This window comes from Anomalospiza imberbis, unplaced genomic scaffold (genome assembly GCF_031753505.1).
Source record: "Anomalospiza imberbis isolate Cuckoo-Finch-1a 21T00152 unplaced genomic scaffold, ASM3175350v1 scaffold_276, whole genome shotgun sequence".
NCBI lineage: Eukaryota > Metazoa > Chordata > Aves > Passeriformes > Viduidae > Anomalospiza > Anomalospiza imberbis.
The window spans coordinates 6,786-30,443 of NW_027099902.1; the positions used below are offsets into that span (position 1 = coordinate 6,786).

At 50.0% G+C, this 23,658-nt stretch overlaps 2 protein-coding genes across 3 annotated transcripts in view; one reads left to right on the top strand and one right to left on the bottom strand.

Moving 5' to 3' along the window:
• The first annotated feature begins 7,495 nt into the window (after nucleotides 1–7,495).
• On the top strand, nucleotides 7,496–8,067 carry POMC (proopiomelanocortin). Its single transcript, XM_068178262.1, has one exon. It carries the CDS (start codon nucleotides 7,606–7,608, stop codon nucleotides 8,062–8,064), a length of 459 nt encoding a protein of 152 aa, XP_068034363.1. The 5' UTR covers nucleotides 7,496–7,605; the 3' UTR covers nucleotides 8,065–8,067.
• A 4,398-nt stretch (nucleotides 8,068–12,465) lies between these two features.
• Nucleotides 12,466–23,658, bottom strand: part of ADCY3 (adenylate cyclase 3) — a 33,503-nt gene continuing 22,310 nt past the window's right edge. For both annotated transcript variants that reach the window (XM_068178266.1, XM_068178265.1), the window contains exons 13-18: nucleotides 21,790–21,948; nucleotides 20,210–20,356; nucleotides 17,379–17,492; nucleotides 15,940–16,066; nucleotides 15,742–15,866; nucleotides 12,466–12,734 (exon numbers count right to left, since the gene is read on the bottom strand). In XM_068178266.1, coding sequence (XP_068034367.1) covers nucleotides 12,552–12,734; nucleotides 15,742–15,866; nucleotides 15,940–16,066; nucleotides 17,379–17,492; nucleotides 20,210–20,356; nucleotides 21,790–21,948 — 855 coding nt within the window. In that variant the 3' untranslated portion in view covers nucleotides 12,466–12,551. The remainder of the gene's footprint in view (nucleotides 12,735–15,741; nucleotides 15,867–15,939; nucleotides 16,067–17,378; nucleotides 17,493–20,209; nucleotides 20,357–21,789; nucleotides 21,949–23,658) is intronic.

A 23,658-nucleotide genomic window follows, 5' to 3' on the forward strand; every position in this document is an offset into this window, starting at 1 on the left:
GGGGAATGGCCAAAAATCCCCAACAATTCCAGAAAATCCCCAAATCCCGGGAAAAACCCAAGGAAAATCCCCAAACATCCCCAAAATCAAAATAGAATTCGCTGAAAATCCTTAAAAAAATCCCAAAAAATCCCAAAAAAATCCCAATAAAATCCCAAAAAATTCCCCAAAAAAATCCCCAAAAATCCCAAAAAATTCCCAAATAACCCCAAAAAAAATCCCCAAAAAATTCCCAAAAAATCCCAAAAAATCCCCAAAAAATCTCCAAAAAATCTCCAAAAAATCCCCAGAAAATCCCCAAAAAACCCCAAAATATCCCAAAAAATTCCCAAAAAATCCCCAAAAATTCCATAAAATCCCCAAAAACCCTTTAAAAAACCAAGAAACATCCCCAAAAATCCCAAAAATCAAAATAAAATTCACTCAAAATCCAATAAAATCCCAATAAAATCCCAACAAAATCCCCAAAAAATCCCAAAAAATCCCCAAGAAATCCATAAAAAATCCCCAAAAATCCCCAAAAAATCCCCAAAAATTCCCCAAAATCCCCAAAAATTCAAAATAAAATTCACTAAAAATCCCAAAAAATCCCCAAAAAATCCCCCAAAAATCCCCAAAACAATCCCAAAAATTCCTAAAAAAATCTCCAAAAAATCCCCAGAAAATCCCCCAAAAATTCCCCAAAAATCCCCAAAAATCCTAATAAAATCCCTATAAAATCCCAATAAAATCCCAATAAAATCCCAAAAAAATCCCAATAAAATCCCAATAAAATCCCAAAAAATCCCAAAAAATCCCAATAAAATCCCCAAAAAATTTGGTTTTTCCCCGCAGCGGCAGCCGCCGGTGCGGGATGGGCTCGGGAATTCGGCTGGCGCTGCTGGGGCTGCTCCTGGGGAATGGCCAAAAATCCCCAACAATTCCATCAAATCCCCAAAATCCCGGGAAAAACCCAAGGAAAATCCCCAAAAATCCCCCAAAAATCAAAATAGAATTCACTAAAAATCCCAAAAAATCCCCAAAAATCCCAATAAAATCCCCAAAAATTTGGTTTTTCCCCGCAGCGGCAGCCGCCGGTGCGGGATGGGCTCGGGAATTCGGCTGGCGCTGCTGGGGCTGCTCCTGGGGAATGGCCAAAAATCCCCAACAATTCCAGAAAATCCCCCAAATCCCGGGAAAAAACCCAAGGGAAATCCCCAAACATCCCCAAAAATCAAAATAGAATTCACTGAAAATGTCAAAAAATCCCAAAAAATCCCAAAAAATCCCAAAAAAATCAAAATATAATATCCCAAAAAATTCCCAAAAAATCCCCAAAAAATCCCAAAAAAATCTCCAAAAAATCCCAATAAAATCTCAAAAAAATCCCCAAAAATCCCCCACAAATTCAATATAAAATTAACTAAAAATCCCAAAAAAATCCCCAAAAAATCCCCCAAAATCCCCAAAACAATCCCAAAAATTCCTAAAAAATCTCCAAAAAATCCCCAAAAATCCCCCAAAAAATTCCCAAAAAATCCCCAAGAAATCCATAAAAAATCCCCAAAAAAATCCCAAAAAATCCCAAAAAAATCTGAAAAAAAATTCCATAAAATCCCCAAAAACCCTTTAAAAAAATGCAAGAAACATCCCCCAAAAATCCCCCAAAAATTCAAAATAAAATTCACTAAAAATCCAAAAAATCCCCAAAAAATCCCCCAAAAATCCCCAAAACAATCCCAAAAATTCCTAAAAAATCTCCAAAAAATCCCCAGAAAATCCCCCAAAAATTCCCCAAAAATCCCCAAAAAATCCTAATAAAATCCCTATAAAATTCCAATAAAATCCCAAAAAAATCCCAAAAAAATCCCAATAAAATCCCAATAAAATCCCCAAAAATCCCTATAAAATCCCCAAAAATTTGGTTTTTCCCCGCAGCGGCAGCCGCTGGTGCGGGATGGGCTCGGGAATTCGGCTGGCGCTGCTGGGGCTGCTCCTGGGGAATGCGCTGGGAGCCCCGGAGCGCTGCCGGGGAGCGTCGCGAGTGCCGGCAGCTCGGGATTCTGGTAAACCCCGGGGATTTTGGGGCGAAATCCCCAGTGGGGGAGGAGGGGCCGGGGGATTTTGGGGATTAAAGAGAAAAATCCAAAAAATTCGGAGGGATCCCCAAAAAAAATGAGGGATTTAGGGATGAAATCCCAAAAAATTTGGAGGGGTTTGGGGTCAAATCCCCAAAAAAATGAGGGAATTGGGATGAAATACCAAAAAATTCAGAGGGGTTTGGGGTCAAATCCTAAAATAATGAGATATTTGGGGATGAAATCTTGAAAATCCCCAAAAAATTGAGGGATTGGGGTCAAATCCCAAAAAAATGAGGGATTTTGGGGAAGAAATCCCCAAAAATTCGGAGGGTTTTGGGGTGAAATCCTAAAAAAATGATGGATTTGGGGATGAAAACCCAAATATTCGGAGGGGTTTGGGGTCAAATCCTAAAAAATGATGGATTTGGGGATGAAATCCCAAAAAATTTGAAGGGGTTTGGGGTGAAATCCTAAAAAAATGAGGGATTTGGGGATGAAATCCCAAAAAACTGGGAGGGATTTAGGGTCAAATCCCAAAAAAAATGAGGGATTTGGGGATGAAATCCCAAAAAATTTGGAGGGGTTTGGGGTCAAATCCCCAAAAAAATGATGGATTTGGGGATGAAATCCCAAAAAATTTGAAGGGGTTTGGGGTCAAATCCCCAAAAAAATGATGGATTTGGGGATGAAATCCCAAAAAATTCGGAGGGGTTTGGGGTCAAATCCTAAAAAAATGAGGGAATTTGGGGATGAAATCCCAAAAAATTTGGAGGGGTTTGGGGTCAAATCCAAAAAAATGAGGGATTTGGGGATGAAATCCCCAAAAATTCAGAGGGGTTTGGGGTCAAATCCTGAAAAAATGAGGGAATTGGGAATGAAATCCCCAAAAATTCGGAGGGGTTTGGGGTCAAATCCCAAAAAAAAGGAGGGATTTGGGGTTGAAATCCCCAAAAATCGAAGGGGTTTGGGGTCAAATCCCCAAAAAAATGAGGGATTTGGGGATGAAATCCCAAAAAAATTGAAGGGGTTTGTAGTCAAATCCCAAAAAAAAAGAGGGAATTGGGGATGAAATCCCAAAAATTTGGAGGGGTTTGGGGTCAAATCCCAAAAAAAATGAGGGAATTGGGGATGAAATCCCAAAAAATTGGGAGGGGTTTGGGGTCAAATCCCAAAAAAAAAAGAGGGATTTGGGGATGAAATCCCGAAAAAATTGGGAGGGGTTTGGGGTCAAATCCGAAAAAAATGAGGGATTTGGGGATGAAATCCTGAAAATCCTAAAAAAAATTGAGGGATTTGGGGTCAAATCCCAAAAAAATGAGGGGTTTGGGGATGAAATCCCAAAAAATTGGGAGGGGTTTGGGGTCAAATCCTAAAAAAATGAGGGATTTGGGGATGAAATCCCAAATATTCGGAGGGGTTTGGGGTCAAATCCTAAAAAAATGAGGGAATTGGGAATGAAATCCCCAAAAATTCGGAGGGGTTTGGGGTCAAATCCCCAAAAAAATGTGGGATTTGGGGATGAAATCCCAAAAAATTGGAGGGGTTTGGGGTCAAATCCCCGAAAAAAATGAGGGATTTGGGGATGAAATCCCAAAAAAATTGAAGGGGTTTGGGGTCAAATCCCAAAAAAATGAGGGATTTAGGGGTGAAATCCCAAAAAATTCGGAGGGGTTTGGGGTCAAATCCTAAAAAAATGAGGGAATTGGGGATGAAATCCTGAAAATCCTAAAAAAAATTGAGGAGTTTGGGGTCAAATCCCCAAAAAAATGAGGGATTTGGGGATGAAATCCCAAAAAATTGGGAGGGGTTTGGGGTCAATTCCCAAAAAAATGAGGGAATTTGGAGATGAAATCCTGAAAATCCTAAAAGAAATTGAGGGGTTTGGGGTCAAATCCCAAAAAAATGAGGGATTTAGGGGTGAAATCCCAAAAAATTCGGAGGGGTTTGAGGTCAAATCCCAAAAAAAATGAGGGATTTAGGGATGAAATCCCAAAAATTCGGAGGGGTTTGGGGTAAAATCCTAAAAAAAGGAGGGATTTGGGGATGAAATCCCAAAAAATTCGGAGGGTTTGGGGTCAAATCCGAAATAAAATGAGGGATTTGGGGATGAAATCCCAAAAAATTCGGAGGGGTTTGGGGTCAAATCCCAAAAAAATGAGGGATTTGGGGATGAAATCCCAAAAAATTCAGAGGGGTTTGGGGTCAAATCCTAAAAAAATGAGGGATTTAGGGATGAAATCCCAAAAAATTCGGAGGGGTTTGGGGTCAAATCCCAAAAAAAATGAGGGATTTGGGGATGAAATCCCAAAAAATTCGGAGGGGTTTAGGGACAAATCCCAAAAAAATGAGGGATTTAGGGGTGAAATCCCCTAAAATTCGGAGGGGTTTGGGGTCAAATCCCCAAAAAAATGAGGGGTTTGGGGATGAAATCCCAAAAAATTCGGAGGTGCTTGGGGTCAAATCCCCAAAAAAATGATGGATTTGGGGATGAAATCCAAAAAATTGGGAGGGGTTTGGGGTCAAATCAGAATAAATGAGGGATTTAGGGATGAAATCCCAAAAAATTCGGAGGGGTTTGGGGTCAAATCCCAAAAAAATGAGGGATTCTGGGAAGAAATCCCAAAAAATTCGGAGGGGTTTGGGGTCAAATCCCAAAAAAATGAGGGGTTTGGGGATGAAAATCCCAAAAAAATTCGGAGGGGTTTAGGGACAAATCCCAAAAAAATGAGGGATTTAGGGGTGAAATCCCCAAAAATTCGGAGGGGTTTGGGGTCAAATCCCAACAAAAATGAGGGATTTGGGGATGAAATCCCAAAAAATTCGGAGGTGTTTGGGGTCAAATCCCCAAAAAAATGAGGGATTTGGGGATGAAATCCCAAAAAATTTGGAGGGGTTTGGGGTCAAATCCTAAAAAAATGAGGAATTTGGGGATGAAATCCCAAAAAATCGCAGGGGTTTGCGGTCAAATCCCAAAAAAAAAGAGGAATTGGGGATGAAATCCTAAAAAAATCGGAGGGTTTTGGGGTCAAATCTTAAAAAAATGAGGGGTTTGGGGATGAAATCCCAAAAAATTGGGAGGGGTTTGGGGTCAAATCCCCAAAAAAATGATGGATTTGGGGATGAAATCCCAAAAAATTGGGAGGGGTTTGTGGTCAAATCCTAAAAAAATGAGGATTTAGGGCGGAAATCCCAAAAAAATTGGAGGGATTGGGGTCAAATCCCCCAAAAAATGAGGGATTTGGGGATGAAATCCCAAAAAAATCGGAGGGTTTTGGGGTCAAATCCTAAAAAAATGAGGGGTTTGGGGATGAAATCCCAAAAATTTCGGAGGGGTTTGGGGTCAAATCCTAAAAAAATGAGGGATTTGGGGATGAAATCCCAAAAAATCGCAGGGGTTTGCGGTCAAATCCCAAAAAAAAAGAGGGAATTGGGGATGAAATCCTAAAAAAATCGGAGGGTTTTGGGGTCAAATCTTAAAAAAATGAGGGGTTTGGGGATGAAATCCCAAAAAATTGGGAGGGGTTTGGGGTCAAATCCCCAAAAAAATGATGGATTTGGGGATGAAATCCCAAAAAATTGGGAGGGGTTTGTGGTCAAATCCTAAAAAAATGAGGGATTTAGGGCGGAAATCCCAAAAAAATTGGAGGGATTGGGGTCAAATCCCCCAAAAAATGAGGGATTTGGGGATGAAATCCCAAAAATTCGGAGGGGTTTGGGGTCAAATCCCCAGAAAAATGAGGGATTTGGGGATGAAATCCCAAAAAAATTGAAGGGGTTTGGGGTCAAATCCCCAAAAAAATGAGGGATTTGGGGATGAAATCCCCAAAAATTCGGAGGGGTTTGGGGTCAAATCCTAAAAAAATGATAGATTTGGGGATGAAATCCTGAAAATCCTAAAAAATCGGAGGGGTTTGGGGTCAAATCCCAAAAAAATGAGGGATTTGGGATGAAATCCCCAAAAATTCGGAGGGGTTTGGGGTAAAATCCCAAAAAAATGATGGAATTGGGAATGAAATCCCCCCAAAAAATTGGGAGGGGTTTAGGGTCAAATCCCCTAAAAATTGAGGGAATTGGGAATGAAATCCCAAAAAATTCGGAGGGGTTTGGGTCAAATCCCCAAAAAAATGAGGGATTTGGGGATGAAATCCCCAAAAATTCGGAGGGGTTTGGGGTCAAATCCTAAAAAAAATATGATGGATTTGGGGATGAAATCCCCAAAAATTCGGAGGGGTTTTGGGGTCAAATCCTAAAAAAATATGATGGATTTGGGGATGAAATCCCAAAAAATTCGGAGGGGTTTTGGGTCAAATCCAAAAAAATGAGGGATTTGGGGATGAATCCTAAAATCTTTAAAAATGGGGGAATTTGGGATGAAATCCCCCCAAAAAAAATGAGAGATTTGGGGATCAAATCCCAAAAAATGGAGGGATTTGGGATTCAAAGCCCAAAAATGTGAGGGATTCGGAATGAAATCCTAAAAATTCCCAGAAAAGGGAGGCATTTGCAATCAAATCCCAAAGATCCTAAAAATGGGGAAATTTGGGAATTTTCCCAGGGAATTTTTGGGATTAAATGCCTGAAATCCCAAAAAAATGGAGGGGTTTGGGATCAAATCCCCAAAAAATTGGAGGTTTTGGGAAATAAAATCCCAAAAAATGGGGAAATTTGGGAATCAAATCCTGAAAATTTAAAAAAAAAAAGTGGGAAATTGGGATTTTCCCAGAGTTTTTTTGGGATCTGATCCCAAAATTGCTAAAAAAATGGTGGGATTTGGAATCAAATCCCAAAATATTGAGGGATTTGCGAATCGAATCCCAAAAAATTGAGGGATTTGGGAATCAAATCCCAAGAATCCCAAAAAATGGAGGGATTTGAGAATGGGGATTTTCTTGGAGATCTTTCTGGGATCAAATCCCAAAAATCCCAAAAATTTATTTTGGGATCAAATCCCAGAAATCCCAAAAAATGGAGGAGTTTGGGAATCAAATCCAAAAAAACTTGAGGCATTTGGGAATCAAATCCCAAAAATCCCCAAGAATACAGGGATTTGGGAGCGGCGATTTTCCTTGAGATTTTTTGGGATCTGAACCCAAAATTCCTAAAAAATTGGGGAATTTGGAATCAAATCCCAAAAAATTGAGGAATTTGGGAATCAAATCCCAAAAATTTGAGGGATTTGGGAATCAAATCCCAAAAATCCCAAAAAATGGAGGGATTTTCTTGGAGATTTTTTTGGGATCAAATGCCGAAAAATCCTAGAAATGGGGAAATTTGGGAATTTTCCCAGGGATTTTTTTGGGATTAAATGCCAAAAATCCCAAAAACCTGTGGGATTTGGGAGTGGGGATTTTCTCGGCGATCTTTTTTGGGATCAAATCCCTAAAATCACCCCAAAAAAATTGGGAATTCCATGCCGCAATTGCCGTTGCTCTCCCCATTCCAGGCCTGCTCCGGATCGTGCCGGGCTCAGATTTCCTTGGAATCTCCGCTTTTCCCCGGGAACGGGCAATTCCAGCCCCTCTCCGAGAGCCTGCGCCGCTACGTCATGAGCCACTTCCGATGGAACCAGTTCGGCCGGAAAAACGGCACCGATCCCGGCGCCGGCAAACGGGAAGAGGCGTCCGGGAAAGATCCCGGAATTCCCGATTTTTCCCGGCGTTCCGAAGAGCCGGGAAAGGACGGGAAGCGCTCGTATTCCATGGAGCACTTCCGGTGGGGAAAACCCGTCGGGCGCAAGAGGAGGCCGGTCAAGGTTTATCCCAATGGAGCCGAGGAGGAATCGGAGGAGAATTCCCGGCTGGAATTCCGGCGCGAAGAGCCCGAGGAGGAGGAGGAGGAGGAGGAGGAGGAGGAGGAGGAGGAGGCAGAATTCCCGGAATTCCCGTGGAATTCCCGGAAGGAGAAGCGTTACGGCGGCTTCATGAGCTCGGAGCGGATCCGGACGCCGCTGGTGACGCTCTTCAAGAACGCCATCGGGAAGAGCTTTGCCAAGGATGGGCAGTGATGGGGGAAAAAAACCAGGAAAACCCCGGAAAATCCGGGGAAATCTGGGAAAATCCCACGGGATTCGCGGCCCCTGTAGTGTCCCCTTAGCGCTTAACCCTTCCTAATAAAGAAATCCCGGGATTCTGGGTGGGAATTCCCAAGTGGGGAGTTCTTGGAGTTGGCGGGACGGATCCCGGTCGGGGAATTCCTGGAATTGGGACGGATCCCAGTTGGGAATTCCTGGAATTGGGACGGATCCCGGTTTGGGAATTCTTGGAACGGAGGGGTGGTGTAAAATATTGTAAAGGAGGGATGGAAAATTCCCGAATAAATAAAAAAAAAAAAAGAGTATGGATGAGAGCGTTGGGAAGGGAAAAAACGGGAATTGGGGTCAGGAAAGAGTTGGAGGGAGAATTTTGGGATGAGGGAGTGAGTTGGAATTCCCGGTTTGGGAATTCTGGGAAGAAATCAGGAAGTTTTCCACGGGGGGAAAAAAGGGATGGGGCGCAGCGAATGGATTGCCATGGGAAAAGGGAGGGATTTTGGGAAGGAATTCCCGGCTGGGTTGGAATTCCCAGAGAATCTCTGGGAATGGCCAAGGAAAGGTTGGAAAATTCCAGGATTGTAGGATTGGAATGGGATGGGACTGAAGATCCAGGGATCCCAACAGTGGAATTCTGGGATTCTGGGATCAGGATCCATCCCGGGGGGGTTTTATGGAATTCAGGGATGGAAAAGCGAAGTGGAGTCCCGAATTTCCAGGGAATTCCCAAAATTCCTTCCCGGAGACGTGTCAGTGTCTGGAATGGATTGGGATTGAAAATCCATGGATCTCATCCCAAACCATTCCAGGATTCTGGGATCGAGGATGCTCAGGATCCATCCCGAGATATTTTTATGGAATTTGGGGATGGAAAAGAGAAGTGGAGTCCCAAATTTCCAGGGAATTCCCAAAATTCCTTCCTGGAGAGGTGTCAGTGTCTGGAATGGGATGGGATTGGAAATCCATGGATCCCAACAGTGGAATTCTGGGATTCTGGGATCAGGATCCATCCCGGGGGGGTTTATGGAATTCGGGGATGGAAAAGCGAAGTGGAGTCCCGAATTTCCAGGGAATTCCCAAAATTCCTTCCTGGAGAGGAGTCAGGGTCTGGAATGGGATGGGATTGGAAATCCATGGATCCCAACAGTGGAATTCTGGGATTCTGGGATCAAGGACGCTCAGGATCCATCCCGAGATATTTTTATGGAATTTGGGGATGGAAAAGGGAAGGGAGACCCTTCCTGGAGTCCTGAATTCCCAAGGAATTCCCAAAATTCCTTTCAGGAGGGGAGTCAGGGTCTGGAATGGGATGGGATTGAAAATCCATGGATCCCATCCCAAACCATTCCAGGATTCTGGGATCGAGGATGCTCAGGATCCATCCTGGGGGTTTTTTATGGAATTTGGGGATGGAAAAGTGAAGTAGAGTCCCAAATTTCCAGGGAATTCCCAAAATTCCTTCCATGAGAGGAGTCAGGGTCTGGAATGGGATGGGATTGAAAATCCATGGATCCCATCCCAAACCATTCCAGGATTCTGGGATTGAGGATGCTCAGGATCCATCCCGAGATATTTTTATGGAATTTGGGGATGGAAAAGTGAAGTGGAGTGCAAAATTCCCAGGGAATTCCCAAAATTCCTTCCTGGAAAGGCGTCAGGATGGGGATGGATCCAATCCCTGGCTGGGAATGGAGGGAATTCCCTGGAAAAGGGGAAAATGGAGTTTGGGAAGGAATTCCCAACAGGGCTGGAATTCCCAGGAAATCCCTGGAAATGCCCAAGGAAACCTTGGAGTGTGTCCCTCCCCATGGAATGGGATGGGATGTCAGATCCATGGATCCCATCCAAACCATTCCAGGATCTCTCCAAATCCAACGTCCCCTAGGAAAAGCTCTGGAGCCCCTCCCATTATCCCTGGAAAAAAACGGGATGGGATTCGGGAATCATGCTTTGGAATTCCACTGCTCCTGTCGGAGCCGATCCCAACTCTGGGAATGCCCCTGGCTCCCCGAGATCCATGGGCACCAATCCTGACCCCGACTCCAATCCTGATTCCGACCCTGATCCCAATCCCGGTCTTGATCCCAATCCCGATCCCAATCCCAATTCCAATCCCGACTCAGATCCTGATCCCAATCCTACTCCCGATCCCGATCCCGGTGCCGATTCCAATCCTGATCCCGCTTCCAATCCCGATTCCGATTCCAAGCCCCATCTCCACCCTGATCCCGATCCCAATCCCGATTCTGAACCCAATCCTGATTCCGAACCCAATCACAATTTTGATCCCGATCCCGATTCCAATCCCGTTTCCAATTCTAATCCCAATCCTGATCTCAATCCCAATTCTGATTCCAAGCCCCCATCCCCATCCTGATCCTGATCCCAATGCTGGTTCTGATCCCGAATCTGATTCTGATCCCAATCCCAATTCTGATCCCTTTTCCAACCCCAATCCTGATCCCAAATCCAATCCCAATCCTGATCCCAATCCCAATTCCACTTCTGATACTGATCCCAATCCTGATCCCGATACGGATCCCGATTACAATGCCACTTCCTCTTCTACTTCTGATCTTGATCCCCATCCTGATTCCGATCCCGATTCCGATCCCTATCCCAATTCCCATCCTGATCCTGATTCTGATCCTGATCCCAATCATCATTCCCATCCCAATTCGGATCCCAATCCTGATCCCAATCCCAATTCTGATCCTGCTTCCGAACCCAGTCCTGATTCTGATCCCAATCCTGATCCCAATTCCAATCCCAGTCCTGATCCTGATACCGATCTCCATCCCAATCCCGATTCAGATTCTGATCCCAGTGCCAATCCCTATTCCGATTCCGCTTCTGATCTCGATCCCCATCCCAGTGCCCATCCCAATCCTGATCCCGATCTCGATTCCGCTTCTGATCTTGATCCCAATCCTGATCCCAATCCTGATCCCGATTGCTATTCCGCTTCCACTCTGCTTCCTATCTCGATCCCCATACTCATTCCAATCCCAATTCCAATCCCGATTCCAATCCCTATCCGCATCCTGATTCTGATCCCGATCCTGATCCCGATCCAAATTCCGATCCAGATCCCGATCCTGATCCCAATCTTGTTTCCAATCCTGATCCTGATTCTGATCCTGATCCCAATCCCAGTCCAGATTCCAATTCCGATTCCCATCTCGATGCCCATCCCAATTCTGATCCCCATCCTGATCCTGATTCTGATCCCAATGCTAATTCTGATCCTGATCCCAATCCAGATTCTGATTCCGATTCTGTTTCCAATCCTGATCCCGATTCTGATCCTGATCCCAATCCCAGTCCAGATTCCAATTCTATTCTGATCTCGATGCCTATCCCGATTCCAATCCCTATCCTGATCCTGATTCTGGTCCCAGTCCTGATTCCAATCCTGATTCTGAACTTGATCCTTATCCCCATCCCGATTCAGATTCCGATCCTGATTCCAATCCTGATTCTGATCCCAATCCTGATCCCGATGCCAACCCCGATCCAGCTTCTGATTCCGATTCTGTTTCCAATCTCGATGCCCATCCCGATTCCGATCCCTATCCTGATCCCAATTCTGATCCCGATATCTATCACGATCCCAATCCTGATTCCAATCACGATTCCAGTTCTGATCCTGATACTGTTTCCGATCCCGATCCTGATCCCAATCCTCACCCCCATCCCGATTCGGATCCCAATCCCGATCCCGATCACGATTCCAATCACAATTCCGATTCCAATCCTGATTCCAATTCGGATCCCGATTCCGATCCCGATTCTGATGGCAATCCCATCCCGATTCTGATCCCTATCCCAATCCCTATCCTGGTCCTGATTCTGATCCTGATCCCGATGCCGATCCCGATTCTGATCCCAATCCTGATCCCCATCCCAATCCTGATTTGAATTCCAATCCTGATCCCGATCCCATTTCTAATCCCAATCCTGATCCTGATCCTGATCCCAAACCCAATCCCAATCCCAATCTCGATTCCAATCCCAATCTTCATCCCAATCCCGATCCCGATCCCGGCCGCGGGGCACAAATAAAAACCCATCGCTTCTCCGATAGAATTTATGGATCTGGAATACACAACTCCCGTCCTTCCCCAAATCCAAGCCGGACCCGAGCTCTCGAATTCGGGAGGAATTTTCGGGAAAATCCCGGATTTGCTCCCGCTGCCGGCACGCGGAAGAGACGCGGAGTCTTCCCAACCATCCCTGAGTTTGGATCTCCTGGAACTGCCGCCACCGCTCCAAGTCCGGAATTCCCGCCGCGGGGAAAATCCCGGGAAAAACCGGATCCGCCTTTCCCTCTTTTCCACGGAATACAACCCCCACCCCCAAAAAAAAAAAAAAAAAAAAAAAAAAACCCCAAAAAACCTCCGGGAAGGGGCCGTGCCGAGGGGTCGGGATCCGGATCCCGGTTAGATATTCCCGAGGAATCCTCAGGAGTTCTCCAGCACCTGGTGGGGCAGGGGGACGGCGCCGGATCCGAGGAACGATCCCGGTTTTTCGCGGCCCTTCAGGAAAAACGTCAGGAGCTCCCCTTTGCCCTTGACGTAGACGGCGCCACGGCGGACGAAGCGGAATCCGTATTCCTTCAGGATCTGCTGCGTCTCCTCCACCACCTGCGCCGGAAAAGCGGGAATCTGGGAATGTTCCCCGGGAAACGGGGAGGTGGGAAATGCGGGAAGAGCGCGGGAGAAACGGGCGGGGTTCCAGATGTGGGTGGAAAATTCCAAGGAAGGAGGGGAAATTGCTGGGAGGGTGGGGAAGGGGTCGGGGTGGAATTCCCAGAGAATCGCTGGGAGTGTCCAAGGAAAGGCTGGAAAATCCCAGGATGGTGAGGTTGGGATGGGATGGGATGGGATGGAAGGTCCATGGATCCCATCCCAAACCATTCCGGGATTCTGGGATCAAGGACGCTCAGGATCCATCCCCAGGGATTTTTATGGGATTCAGGGATGGAAAAGGGAAGGGAGACCCTTCCTGGAGTCCTGAATTCCCAGTGAAACCCCTGGTGTGATCCCACCTGGATGTTCCCAAAATTCCCAGTCTGACCCCACCTGGATATTCCCAGATTCCCAGGGTGAGCCCACCTGGACATTCCCAAGATCCCTGGTCTGATGCCACCTGGATGTTCCCCATGATCCCACCTGGACGTTCCCAAGATCCCTGGTGCGATCCCATTCAGATGTTCCCCATCCCACCCGGATATTCCCACCATTCCCGCTGCGATCCCAGCCGGGACGTTCCCGCGGTCACTCCCGGTGCGTCCCCACCTGGATGTTCACCATGATCCCACCTGGATGTTCCCCATGATCCCACCTGGATGTTCCCCATGATCCCACCTGGACGTTCCCAAGATCCCTGGTGTGATCCCATTCAGATGTTCCCCATCCCACCCGGATATTCCCACCATTCCTGCTGCGATCCCACCCGGGACGTTCCCGAGGTCACTCCCGGCGCGTCCCCACCTGGATGTTCCCCATGATCCCATCTGGATGTTCCCAAGATTCTTGGCCTGATCCCACCTGGATGTTCCCCATGATCCCACCTGGATGTTCCCCATGATCCCACCCAGATATTCCCAAGATCCCTGGTGTGATCCCATTCAGATGTTCCCCATCTTCCCACCTGGATGTTCCCAAGATTCTTGGTCTGATCCCACCTGGATGTTGCCCATGATCCCACCTGGATACTCCCCATGATCCCACTTGGATCCCACCCCAAGATGATCCCCATGATCCCCCTCAAAGATGCCCAGTGTGATCCCACCTGGATGTTCCCAAGATCCCTGGTGTGATCCCATTCAGATGTTCCCCATCCCACCCGGATATTCCCACCATTCCCGCTGCGATCCCACCCGGGACGTTCCCGAGGTCACTCCCGGCGTGTCCCTACCTGGATGTTCCCCATGATCCCACCTGGATGTTCCCCATGATCCCACCCAGATATTCCCAAGATCCCTGGTGTGATCCCATTCAGATGTTCCCCATCTTCCCACCTGGATGTTCCCAAGATTCTTGGTCTGATCCCACCTGGATGTTGCCCATGATCCCACCTGGATGTTCCCCATGATCCCACTTGGATTCCACCCAAAGATGATCCCCATGATCCCCCTCAAAGATGCCCAGTGTGATCCCACCTGGATGTTCCCCATGATCCCACCTGGACGTTCCCAAGATCCCTGGTGTGATCCCATTCAGATGTTCCCCATCCCACCCGGATATTCCCACCATTCCTGCTGCGATCCCACCCGGGACGTTCCCGAGGTCACTCCCGGCGCGTCCCCACCTGGATGTTCCCCATGATCCCATCTGGATGTTCCCAAGATTCTTGGCCTGATCCCACCTGGATGTTCCCCATGATCCCACCTGGATGTTCCCCATGATCCCACCCAGATATTCCCAAGATCCCTGGTGTGATCCCATTCAGATGTTCCCCATCTTCCCACCTGGATGTTCCCAAGATTCTTGGTCTGATCCCACCTGGATGTTGCCCATGATCCCACCTGGATACTCCCCATGATCCCACTTGGATCCCACCCCAAGATGATCCCCATGATCCCCCTCAAAGATGCCCAGTGTGATCCCACCTGGATGTTCCCAAGATCCCTGGTGTGATCCCATTCAGATGTTCCCCATCCCACCCGGATATTCCCACCATTCCCGCTGCGATCCCACCCGGGACGTTCCCGAGGTCACTCCCGGCGTGTCCCTACCTGGATGTTCCCCATGATCCCACCTGGATGTTCCCCATGATCCCACCCAGATATTCCCAAGATCCCTGGTGTGATCCCATTCAGATGTTCCCCATCTTCCCACCTGGATGTTCCCAAGATTCTTGGTCTGATCCCACCTGGATGTTGCCCATGATCCCACCTGGATGTTCCCCATGATCCCACTTGGATTCCACCCAAAGATGATCCCCATGATCCCCCTCAAAGATGCCCAGTGTGATCCCACCTGGATGTTCCCCATGATCCCACCTGGACGTTCCCAAGATCCCTGGTGTGATCCCATTCAGATGTTCCCCATCCCACCCGGATATTCCCACCATTCCCGCTGCGATCCCACCCGGGACGTTCCCGAGGTCACTCCCGGCGCGTCCCCACCTGGATGCTCCCCATGATCCCACCTGGATGTTCCCAAGATCCCTGGTGTGATCCCATTCAGATGTTCCCCATCTTCCCACCTGGATGTTCCCAAGATTCTTGGTCTGATCCCACCTGGATGTTGCCCATGATCCCACCTGGACATTCCCAAGATCCCACTTGGATCCCACCCCAAGATGACCCCCATGATACCCCTCAAAGATGCCCAGTGTGGTCCCACCTGGATGTTCCCCATGATCCCACATGGACGTTCCCAAGATCCCTGGTGTGATCCCATTCAGATGTTCCCCATCCCACCCGGATATTCCCACCATTCCCACTGCGATCCCACCCGGGACGTTCCCGAGGTCACTCCCAGTGCGTCCCCACCTGGATGTTCCTCATGATCCCACCTGGACGTTCCCAAGATCCCTGGTGTGATCGCATTCAGATGTTCCCCATCCCACCCGGATATTCCCACCATTCCCGCTGCGATCCCACCCGGGACGTTCCCGAGGTCACTCCCGGCACGTCCCCACCTGGATGTTGCCCATGACTCCGGTGGACTCCATCCTGCTGGCCACGTTGACCGTGTTGCCCCAGATGTCGTAGTGGGGCTTGCGCGCCCCGATGACGCCGGCCAGCACCGCCCCCTTGTTCATCCCTGCCCGGGACAGGCACGGATAACGCCGGGAACGGCCCGGAATTCCCGGCATTCCCGACGTTCCCGGACTTGCCTATGCGCAGCATGAAGTTGTTGAAGGACTGGTAGTTGATGTTCATCAGCGTCACCTTCATGGCCAGCGCGAAGTCGGCCAGGTCGGCCAGGTGCTGCCAGCGCTCCTTCTCCGAGCGCGGCTCCTTCTGCGCGGAAATCCCGGGAATCGGGACAGGAACGCCTCTTCCCGGTGTTCCCGGGCAGCGGGAATCGGGAAACGGGACAGCGGGATGGGAGATGGGACGTGGAGGTGGAGATGGGACGTGGGGAGGGGGCGTGGAGATGGTGGGACATGGAGATGGGACGTGGAGGTGGGACATGGAGATGGGACATGGATGGACGGAGATGGGACACGGAGATGGGACATGGAGATGGTGGGACAGGGAGATGGGACATGGATGGACAGAGATGGGACATGGAGATGGTGGGACATGGAGATGATGGGACATGGAGATGATGGGACATGGAGATGATGGGACATGGAGATGGGACATGGAGATAGAAGATGGGACACGGACATGGAGATGGAAGATGGGAGATGGGGATGGGAGATGGGACATGGAGGTGGGACATGGAGATGGGACATGGATGGACGGAGATGGGACACGGAGATGGGACATGGAGATGGTGGGACAGGGAGATGGGACATGGATGGACAGAGATGGGACATGGAGATGGTGGGACATGGAGATGATGGGACATGGAGATGATGGGACATGGATGGATGGAGATGGGACATGGAGATGGGACATGGAGATAGGAGATGGGACACGGACATGGAGATGGAAGACGGGAGATGGGGATGGGAGATGGGACATGGAGGTGGGACATGGAGATGGAACAGGAATGGGACATGGGGATGGGACACAGATGGAGATGGGACATGGAGATGGTACATGGAGATGGGACAGGGATAGGACAAGGAGATGGAACACAGATGGAACAGGGATGGGACATGGAGATGGGACATGGGGATGGGATGTGGAGATAGGAGATGAGACACAGACATGGAGATGGGACAGGGAGGTGGGACACGGAGATGGGACATGGAGATAGAGATGGAAGATGGGAGATGGGGATGGGAGATGGGACATGGAGGGGGGACATGGAGATGGAACAGGGATGGGACATGGAGATGGGACATGGAGATGGGATGTGGAGATAGGAGATGAGAGACATGGAGATGGGACATGGACATGGGACACGGAGATAGGACATGGAGATAGGAGATGGGACATGGACATAGAGATGGAAGATGGGAGATGGGGATGGGAGATGGGACATGGAGGTGGGACATGGAGATGGAACAGGGATGGGACATGGAGATGGGACATGGAGAGGGAACAGGGATTGGACACGGAGATGGGACGTGGAGATGGGAGCCAAGAATGGGGACAAGGAGGAAGGGACCGATGCCAAGGTCCCCAGGGGTGTCCCAAGGCCGGATCCCGGCCTGACCTTGGCCCCGAATCCGTTGGCGCCGGCGTCGGGCGTCACTCCGGAGGCGGCCATGTAGGTGCTGCCGATGGTCTTGATCTTGGTGATGCAGCGGAACTGGGGCTCGTCCAGCAGCTGGGCAGAGACCCAAAACCCGGGATCGCACGATGGGAACATCCCAGTGCACCCCAGGGATCCCACCTGGATGTTCCCCGTCCCACCTGGATGTTCCCGTGATTCCCAGTCTGATCCCACCTGGATGTTGCCATGATTCCCAGTCTGATCCCACCTGGATGTTCCCCGTCCCACCTGGATGTTCCTGTAATTCCCAGTCTGATCCCACTTGGATGTTCCCCATCCCACCTGGATGTTCCCCCTGATTCCCAGTCTGATCCCACCTGGATGTTCCCATGATTCCCAGTGTGATCCCACCTGGATGTTCCCCGTCCCACCTGGATGTTCCCATGATTCCCAGTGTGATCCCACCCGGATGTTCCCATGATTCCCAGTGTGATCCCACCCGGATGTTCCCCTTCCCACCTGGATGTTCCCATGATTCCCAGTGTGATCCCACCTGGATGTTCCCAATTATTCCCCATGTGATCCCACATGGATCACTCCTGGTGTGATCCCACCTGGATGTTCCCCATCCCACCTGGATGTTCCAGTGATTCCCAGTGTGATCCCACCTGGATGTTCCCTGTCCCACCTGGATGTTCCCCCTGATTCCCAGTGTGATCCCACCTGGATGTTCCTGTAATTCCCAGTCTGATCCCACCTGGATGTTCCCCCTGATTCCCAGTGTGATCCCACCTGGATGTTCCCCGTCCCACCTGGATGTTCCCATGATTCCCAGTGTGATCCCACCCGGATGTTCCCATGATTCCCAGTGTGATCCCACCTGGATGTTCCCCTTCCCACCTGGATGTTCCCATGATTCCCAGTGTGATCCCACCTGGATGTTCCCGTGATTCCCAGTCTGATCCCACCTGGATGTTCCCAATTATTCCCCATGTGATCCCACCTGGATGTTCCCCGTCCCACCTGGATGTTCCTGTAATTCCCAGTCTGATCCCACCTGGATGTTCCCATGATTCCCAGTCTGATCCCACCTGGATGTTCCCATGATTCCCAGTGTGATCCCACCTGGATGTTCCCCGTCCCACCTGGATGTTCCCATGATTCCCAGTGTGATCCCACCCGGATGTTCCCATGATTCCCAGTGTGATCCCACCCGGATGTTCCCCTTCCCACCTGGATGTTCCCATGATTCCCAGTGTGATCCCACCTGGATGTTCCCATGATTCCCAGTGTGATCCCACCTGGATGTTCCCAATTATTCCCCATGTGATCCCACCTGGATGTTCCCCGTCCCACCTGGATGTTCCTGTAATTCCCAGTCTGATCCCACCTGGATGTTCCCATGATTCCCAGTCTGATCCCACCTGGATGTTCCCGTGATTCCCAGTGTGATCCCACCTGGATGTTCCCCGTCCCACCTGGATGTTCCCCCTGATTCCCAGTCTGATCCCACCTGGATGTTCCCTGTCCCTCCTGGATGTTCCCATGATTCCCAGTGTGATCCCACCTGGATATTCCCAATTATTCCCCATGTGATCCCACATGGATCACTCCTGGTGTGATCCCACCTGGATGTTCCCCATCCCACCTGGATGTTCCTGTGATTCCCAGTCTGATCCCACCTGGATGTTCCCTGTCCCACCTGGATGTTCCTGTGATTCCCAGTCTGATCCCACCTGGATGTTCCAGTGATTCCCAGTCTGATCGCACCTGGATGTTCCCTGTCCCACCTGGATGTTCCCCCTGATTCCCAGTGTGATCCCACCTGGATGTTCCTGTAATTCCCAGTCTGATCCCACCTGGATGTTCCCATGATTCCCAGTGTGATCCCACCTGGCTGTTCCCCGTCCCACCTGGATGTTCCCATGATTCCCAGTCTGATCCCACCTGGATATTCCCAATTATTCCCCATGTGATCCCACATGGATCACGCCTGGTGTGATCCCACCTGGATGTTCCCTGTCCCACCTGGATGTTCCTGTGATTCCCAGTCTGATCCCACCTGGATGTTCCCTGTCCCACCTGGATGTTCCTGTGATTCCCAGTCTGATCCCACCTGGATGTTCCCCGTCCCACCTGGATGTTCCCATGATTCCCAGTGTGATCCCACCTGGCTTTTCCCATGATTCCCAGTGTGATCCACCTGGATGTTCCCATGATTCCCAGTGTGATCCACCTGGATGTTCCCATGATTCCCAGTGTGATGCCACCTGGATGTTCCCATGATTCCCAGTCTGATCCCACCCGGATGTTCCTGTGATTCCCAGTCTGATCCCACCTGGATGTTCCCCGTCCCACCTGGATGTTCCTGTAATTCCCTGTGGGATCCCACCTGGATGTTCCCCGTCCCACCTGGATGTTCCTGTGATTCCCAGTCTGATCCCACCTGGATGTTCCCCATCCCACCTGGATGTTCCTGTGATTCCCAGTGGGATCCCACCTGGATGTTCCCATGATTCCCAGTGTGATGCCACCTGGATTTTCCCATGATTCCCAGTGTGATCCCACCTGGATGTTCCCGTGATTCCCAGTCTGATCCCACCTGGATGTTCCCCGTCCCACCTGGATGTTCCTGTGATTCCCAGTGTGATCCCACCTGGATGTTCCCATGATTCCCAGTGTGATCCCACCTGGATGTTCCCGTGATTCCCAGTCTGATCCCACCCGGATGTTCCTGTGATTCCCAGTCTGATCCCACCTGGACATTTACTCCCCGAGATCCCCACCTGGGCCCTCCCCGTGACTCCCGGCGCAGAATTCCGCCCGCTCACCGCGTCGAAGTCGGAGATGATCTCGTTGAGGAAGCGCAGGCACTCGATGCCGCCGTTGTTGATGCTCTCCTCCGTGTAGAAGTCGGCGAAGTTGGGCAGCGAGGCGAACATCACCCCGATCTCCTCGTAGGATTGGCTGTACAGCTCCTGGGAATTCCGGGAATTCCGGGCCCCGCCGCGGAGAGCCGGGAACGCGCCCCCGGAGCGCGCCGTTAATCGCTTATCGGTTATTGGTCGTTGGTTATTGATTGGGGGTTATTGGGTTTTTCTGGATGGCAGGGAAGGTCCAAGGAAAGCCTGGAGAACCCTTGGATCGCGTGGTGGGATTGGGTTGGAATTGGAGAACCCTTGGATCGTGTGGTGGGATTGGGATGGGAGAACCCTTGGATCGTGTGGTGGGATTGGGATGGGAGAACCCTTGGATCGTGTGGTGGGATTGGGATGGGAGAACCCTTGGATCGTGTGGTGGGATTGGAGAACCCTTGGATCGTGTGGTGGGATTGGGATGGGAGAACCCTTGGATCGTGTGGTGGGATTGGAGAACCCTTGGATCGTGTGGCGGGATTGGGATGGGAGAATCCTTGGATCGTGTGGTGGGATTGGGATGGGATTGGAGAACCCTTGGATCGTGTGGTGGGATTGGGATGGGATTGGAGAACCCTTGGATCACGTGGTGGGATTGGAGAACCCTTGGATCGTGTGGCGGGATTGGTTATGGGAGAACCCTTGGATCGTGTGGTGGGATTGGGATGGGATTGGAGAACCCTTGGATCGTGTGGTGGGATTGGGATGGGAGAACCCTTGGATCGTGTGGTGGGATTGGGATGGGATTGGAGAACCCTTGGATCGTGTGGTGGGATCGGGATGGAATTGGAGAACCCTTGGTTCATGTGGTGGGATTGGGATGGAATTGGAGAACCCTTGGATCGTGTGGTGGGATTGGGATGGAATTGGAGAACCCTTGGATCGTGTGGTGGGATTGGGATGGGATTGGAGAACCCTTGGATCACGTGGTGGGATCGGGGTGGGATTGGAGAACCCTTGGATCATGTGGTGGGATTGGAGAACCCTTGGATCACGTGGTGGGATTGGAGAACCCTTGGATCGTGTGGTGGGATTGGGATGGGATTGGAGGTCCATGGATCCCATCCCAAAACATTCCGGGATCCAGGACGCTCAGGATCCATCCCGAGGGATTTTTGTGGAATTTGGGGATGGAACAGGGAAGGGAAACCCTTCCTGGAATCCCAAATTCTGAGGGAATTCCCAAAATTCCTTCCCAGAAAGGAATCGGGATGGGGATGGATCCAATCCTGAGCTGAGAGAGCTGGGAACGGAGGGAATTCCCTGCAAGAAGGGGAGGAATTTGGGAAGGAGTTCCCAGCTGGGCTGGAATTCCCAGGGAACCCCTGGGAATGTCCAAGGAAAGCTCGGAGCCACCTGGGATCGGAGCTGGAATGGGATGGGATTGAAGCTCCATGAACCCCACCCAAAGAACTCCGGGAACACGGGAACCGCCCGGAAAATGCGGGAAGCGCCCAGAAAGTGCGGGAAGCGCCCGGAAGAGCAGGAATACCGACCTCATCCCGCTTTTTGGAGCCCAGGAAGTGCCGGGCCACGTGCTCGGGCAGCATGTTGGCCACCAGGGCCTCGTTCCAGCGGCGCATCTCGGAGACGCGCTCCTTCTGGTCGTGGACGTCGATCTTCCACAGGAACAGCGTCCGGGCCAGCTTCTCCACCTGGGAACGCACGTGGGATACTGGGAATTCCCAGGAATTCCTGGGATTGTGGGTTGGTGGGATTGTGGGATCATGGGATGGTGGGATTTTGGGATAATGGAGACGCGCTCCTTCTGGTCGTGGACGTCGATCTTCCACAGGAACAGCGTCCGGGCCAGCTTCTCCACCTGGGATTACATGGGGGATGGTGGGAATTCCCGGGATTGTGGGTTGGTGGGATTGTGGGATGGTGGGATTTTGGGATAAGGAGATTTTGGGATGGTGGGATATTGGGAAAATGGAGACGCGCTCCTTCTGGTCGTGGACGTCGATCTTCCACAGGAACAGCATCCGGACCAGCTTCTCCACCTGGGATTACAAATGGGATACTGGGAATTCCCGGGATTGTGGGATGGTGGGATAATGGGATAATGGAGACGCGCTCCTTCTGGTCGATCTTCCACAGGAACAGGGTCGAGGCCAGCTTCTCCACCTGGGATTACGAATGGGATACTGGGAATTCCCGGGATTGTGGGATGGTGGGATTGTAGGATAATGGGATAATGGGATTTTGGGAAAATGGAGACGCGCTCCTTCCGGTCGTGGACGTCGATCTTCCACAGGAACAGCGTCCGGGCCAGCTTCTCCACCTGGGATTACATGTGGGATGGTGGGAATTCCCGGGATGGTGGGAATTCCCGGGATTGTGGGAATTCCCGGGATTGTGGGGTAATGGGATAATGGAGACGCACTCCTTCTGGTCATAGATGTCGATCCTCCGCAGGGATGATGGGATAATGGGATAATGGGATTCTGGGATGATGGGATAATGGGATTATGGGATAATGGGATTATAGGATGATGGGATAATGGGATTATGGGATAATGGGATTATGGGATAATGGGATGATGGGATAATAAAACTATAGGATAATGGGATGATGGGATGATGGGATTATAGGATATTGGGATTATGGGATAATGGGATTATGGGATAATGGGATGATGGGATATGGGATAATGGGATTATGGGATAATGGGATTATAGGATGATGGGATGATGGGATTATAGGATATTGGGATTATGGGATAATGGGATTCTAGGATGATGGGATAATGGGATTCTAGGATGATGGGATTCTAGGATGATGGGATAATGGGATTCTAGGACAATGGGATTATGAGATTATGGGATAATAGGATTATAGGATGATGTGATGATGGGATAATGGGATTATAAAATAATGGGATGATGGGAATATGGGATATGGGATTATGGGATGTGGGATGATGGGATTATGGGATGGGGGTGTTCCCAGAATTGTTGGGGGATGGAAAACACTTTGGGAGTTTCCTTGGAAAAGCCATAGGTGCTGTAGATGGGCCCGGGATAAATCCCGGTGCCTTGGAGCTTCCCGGAATCTGGGAAGGGATTTAGGGAAGAAGGAAAGGGAAAAGGGAAAAGGGAAAAGGGAAAAGGGAAAAGGGAAAAGGGAAAAGGGAAGAGGGAAGAGGGAAGAGGGAAAAGGGAAGGGAAGGGAAGGGAAGGGAAGGGAAGGGAAGGGAAGGGAAGGGAAGGGAAGGGAAGGGAAGGGAAGGGAAGGGAAGGGAAGGGAAGGGAAGGGAAGGGAAGGGAAGGGAAGGGAAGGGAAGGGAAGGGAAGGGAAGGGAAGGGAAGGGAAGGGAAGGGAAGGGAAGGGAAGGGAAGGGAAGGGAAGGGAAGGGAAGGGA

Bases quoted from the DNA above. Each gene is read 5' to 3' on its own strand.
- POMC (XM_068178262.1), top strand. From the start codon at position 7,606: ATGAGCCACTTCCGATGGAACCAGTTCGGCCGGAAAAACGGCACCGAT.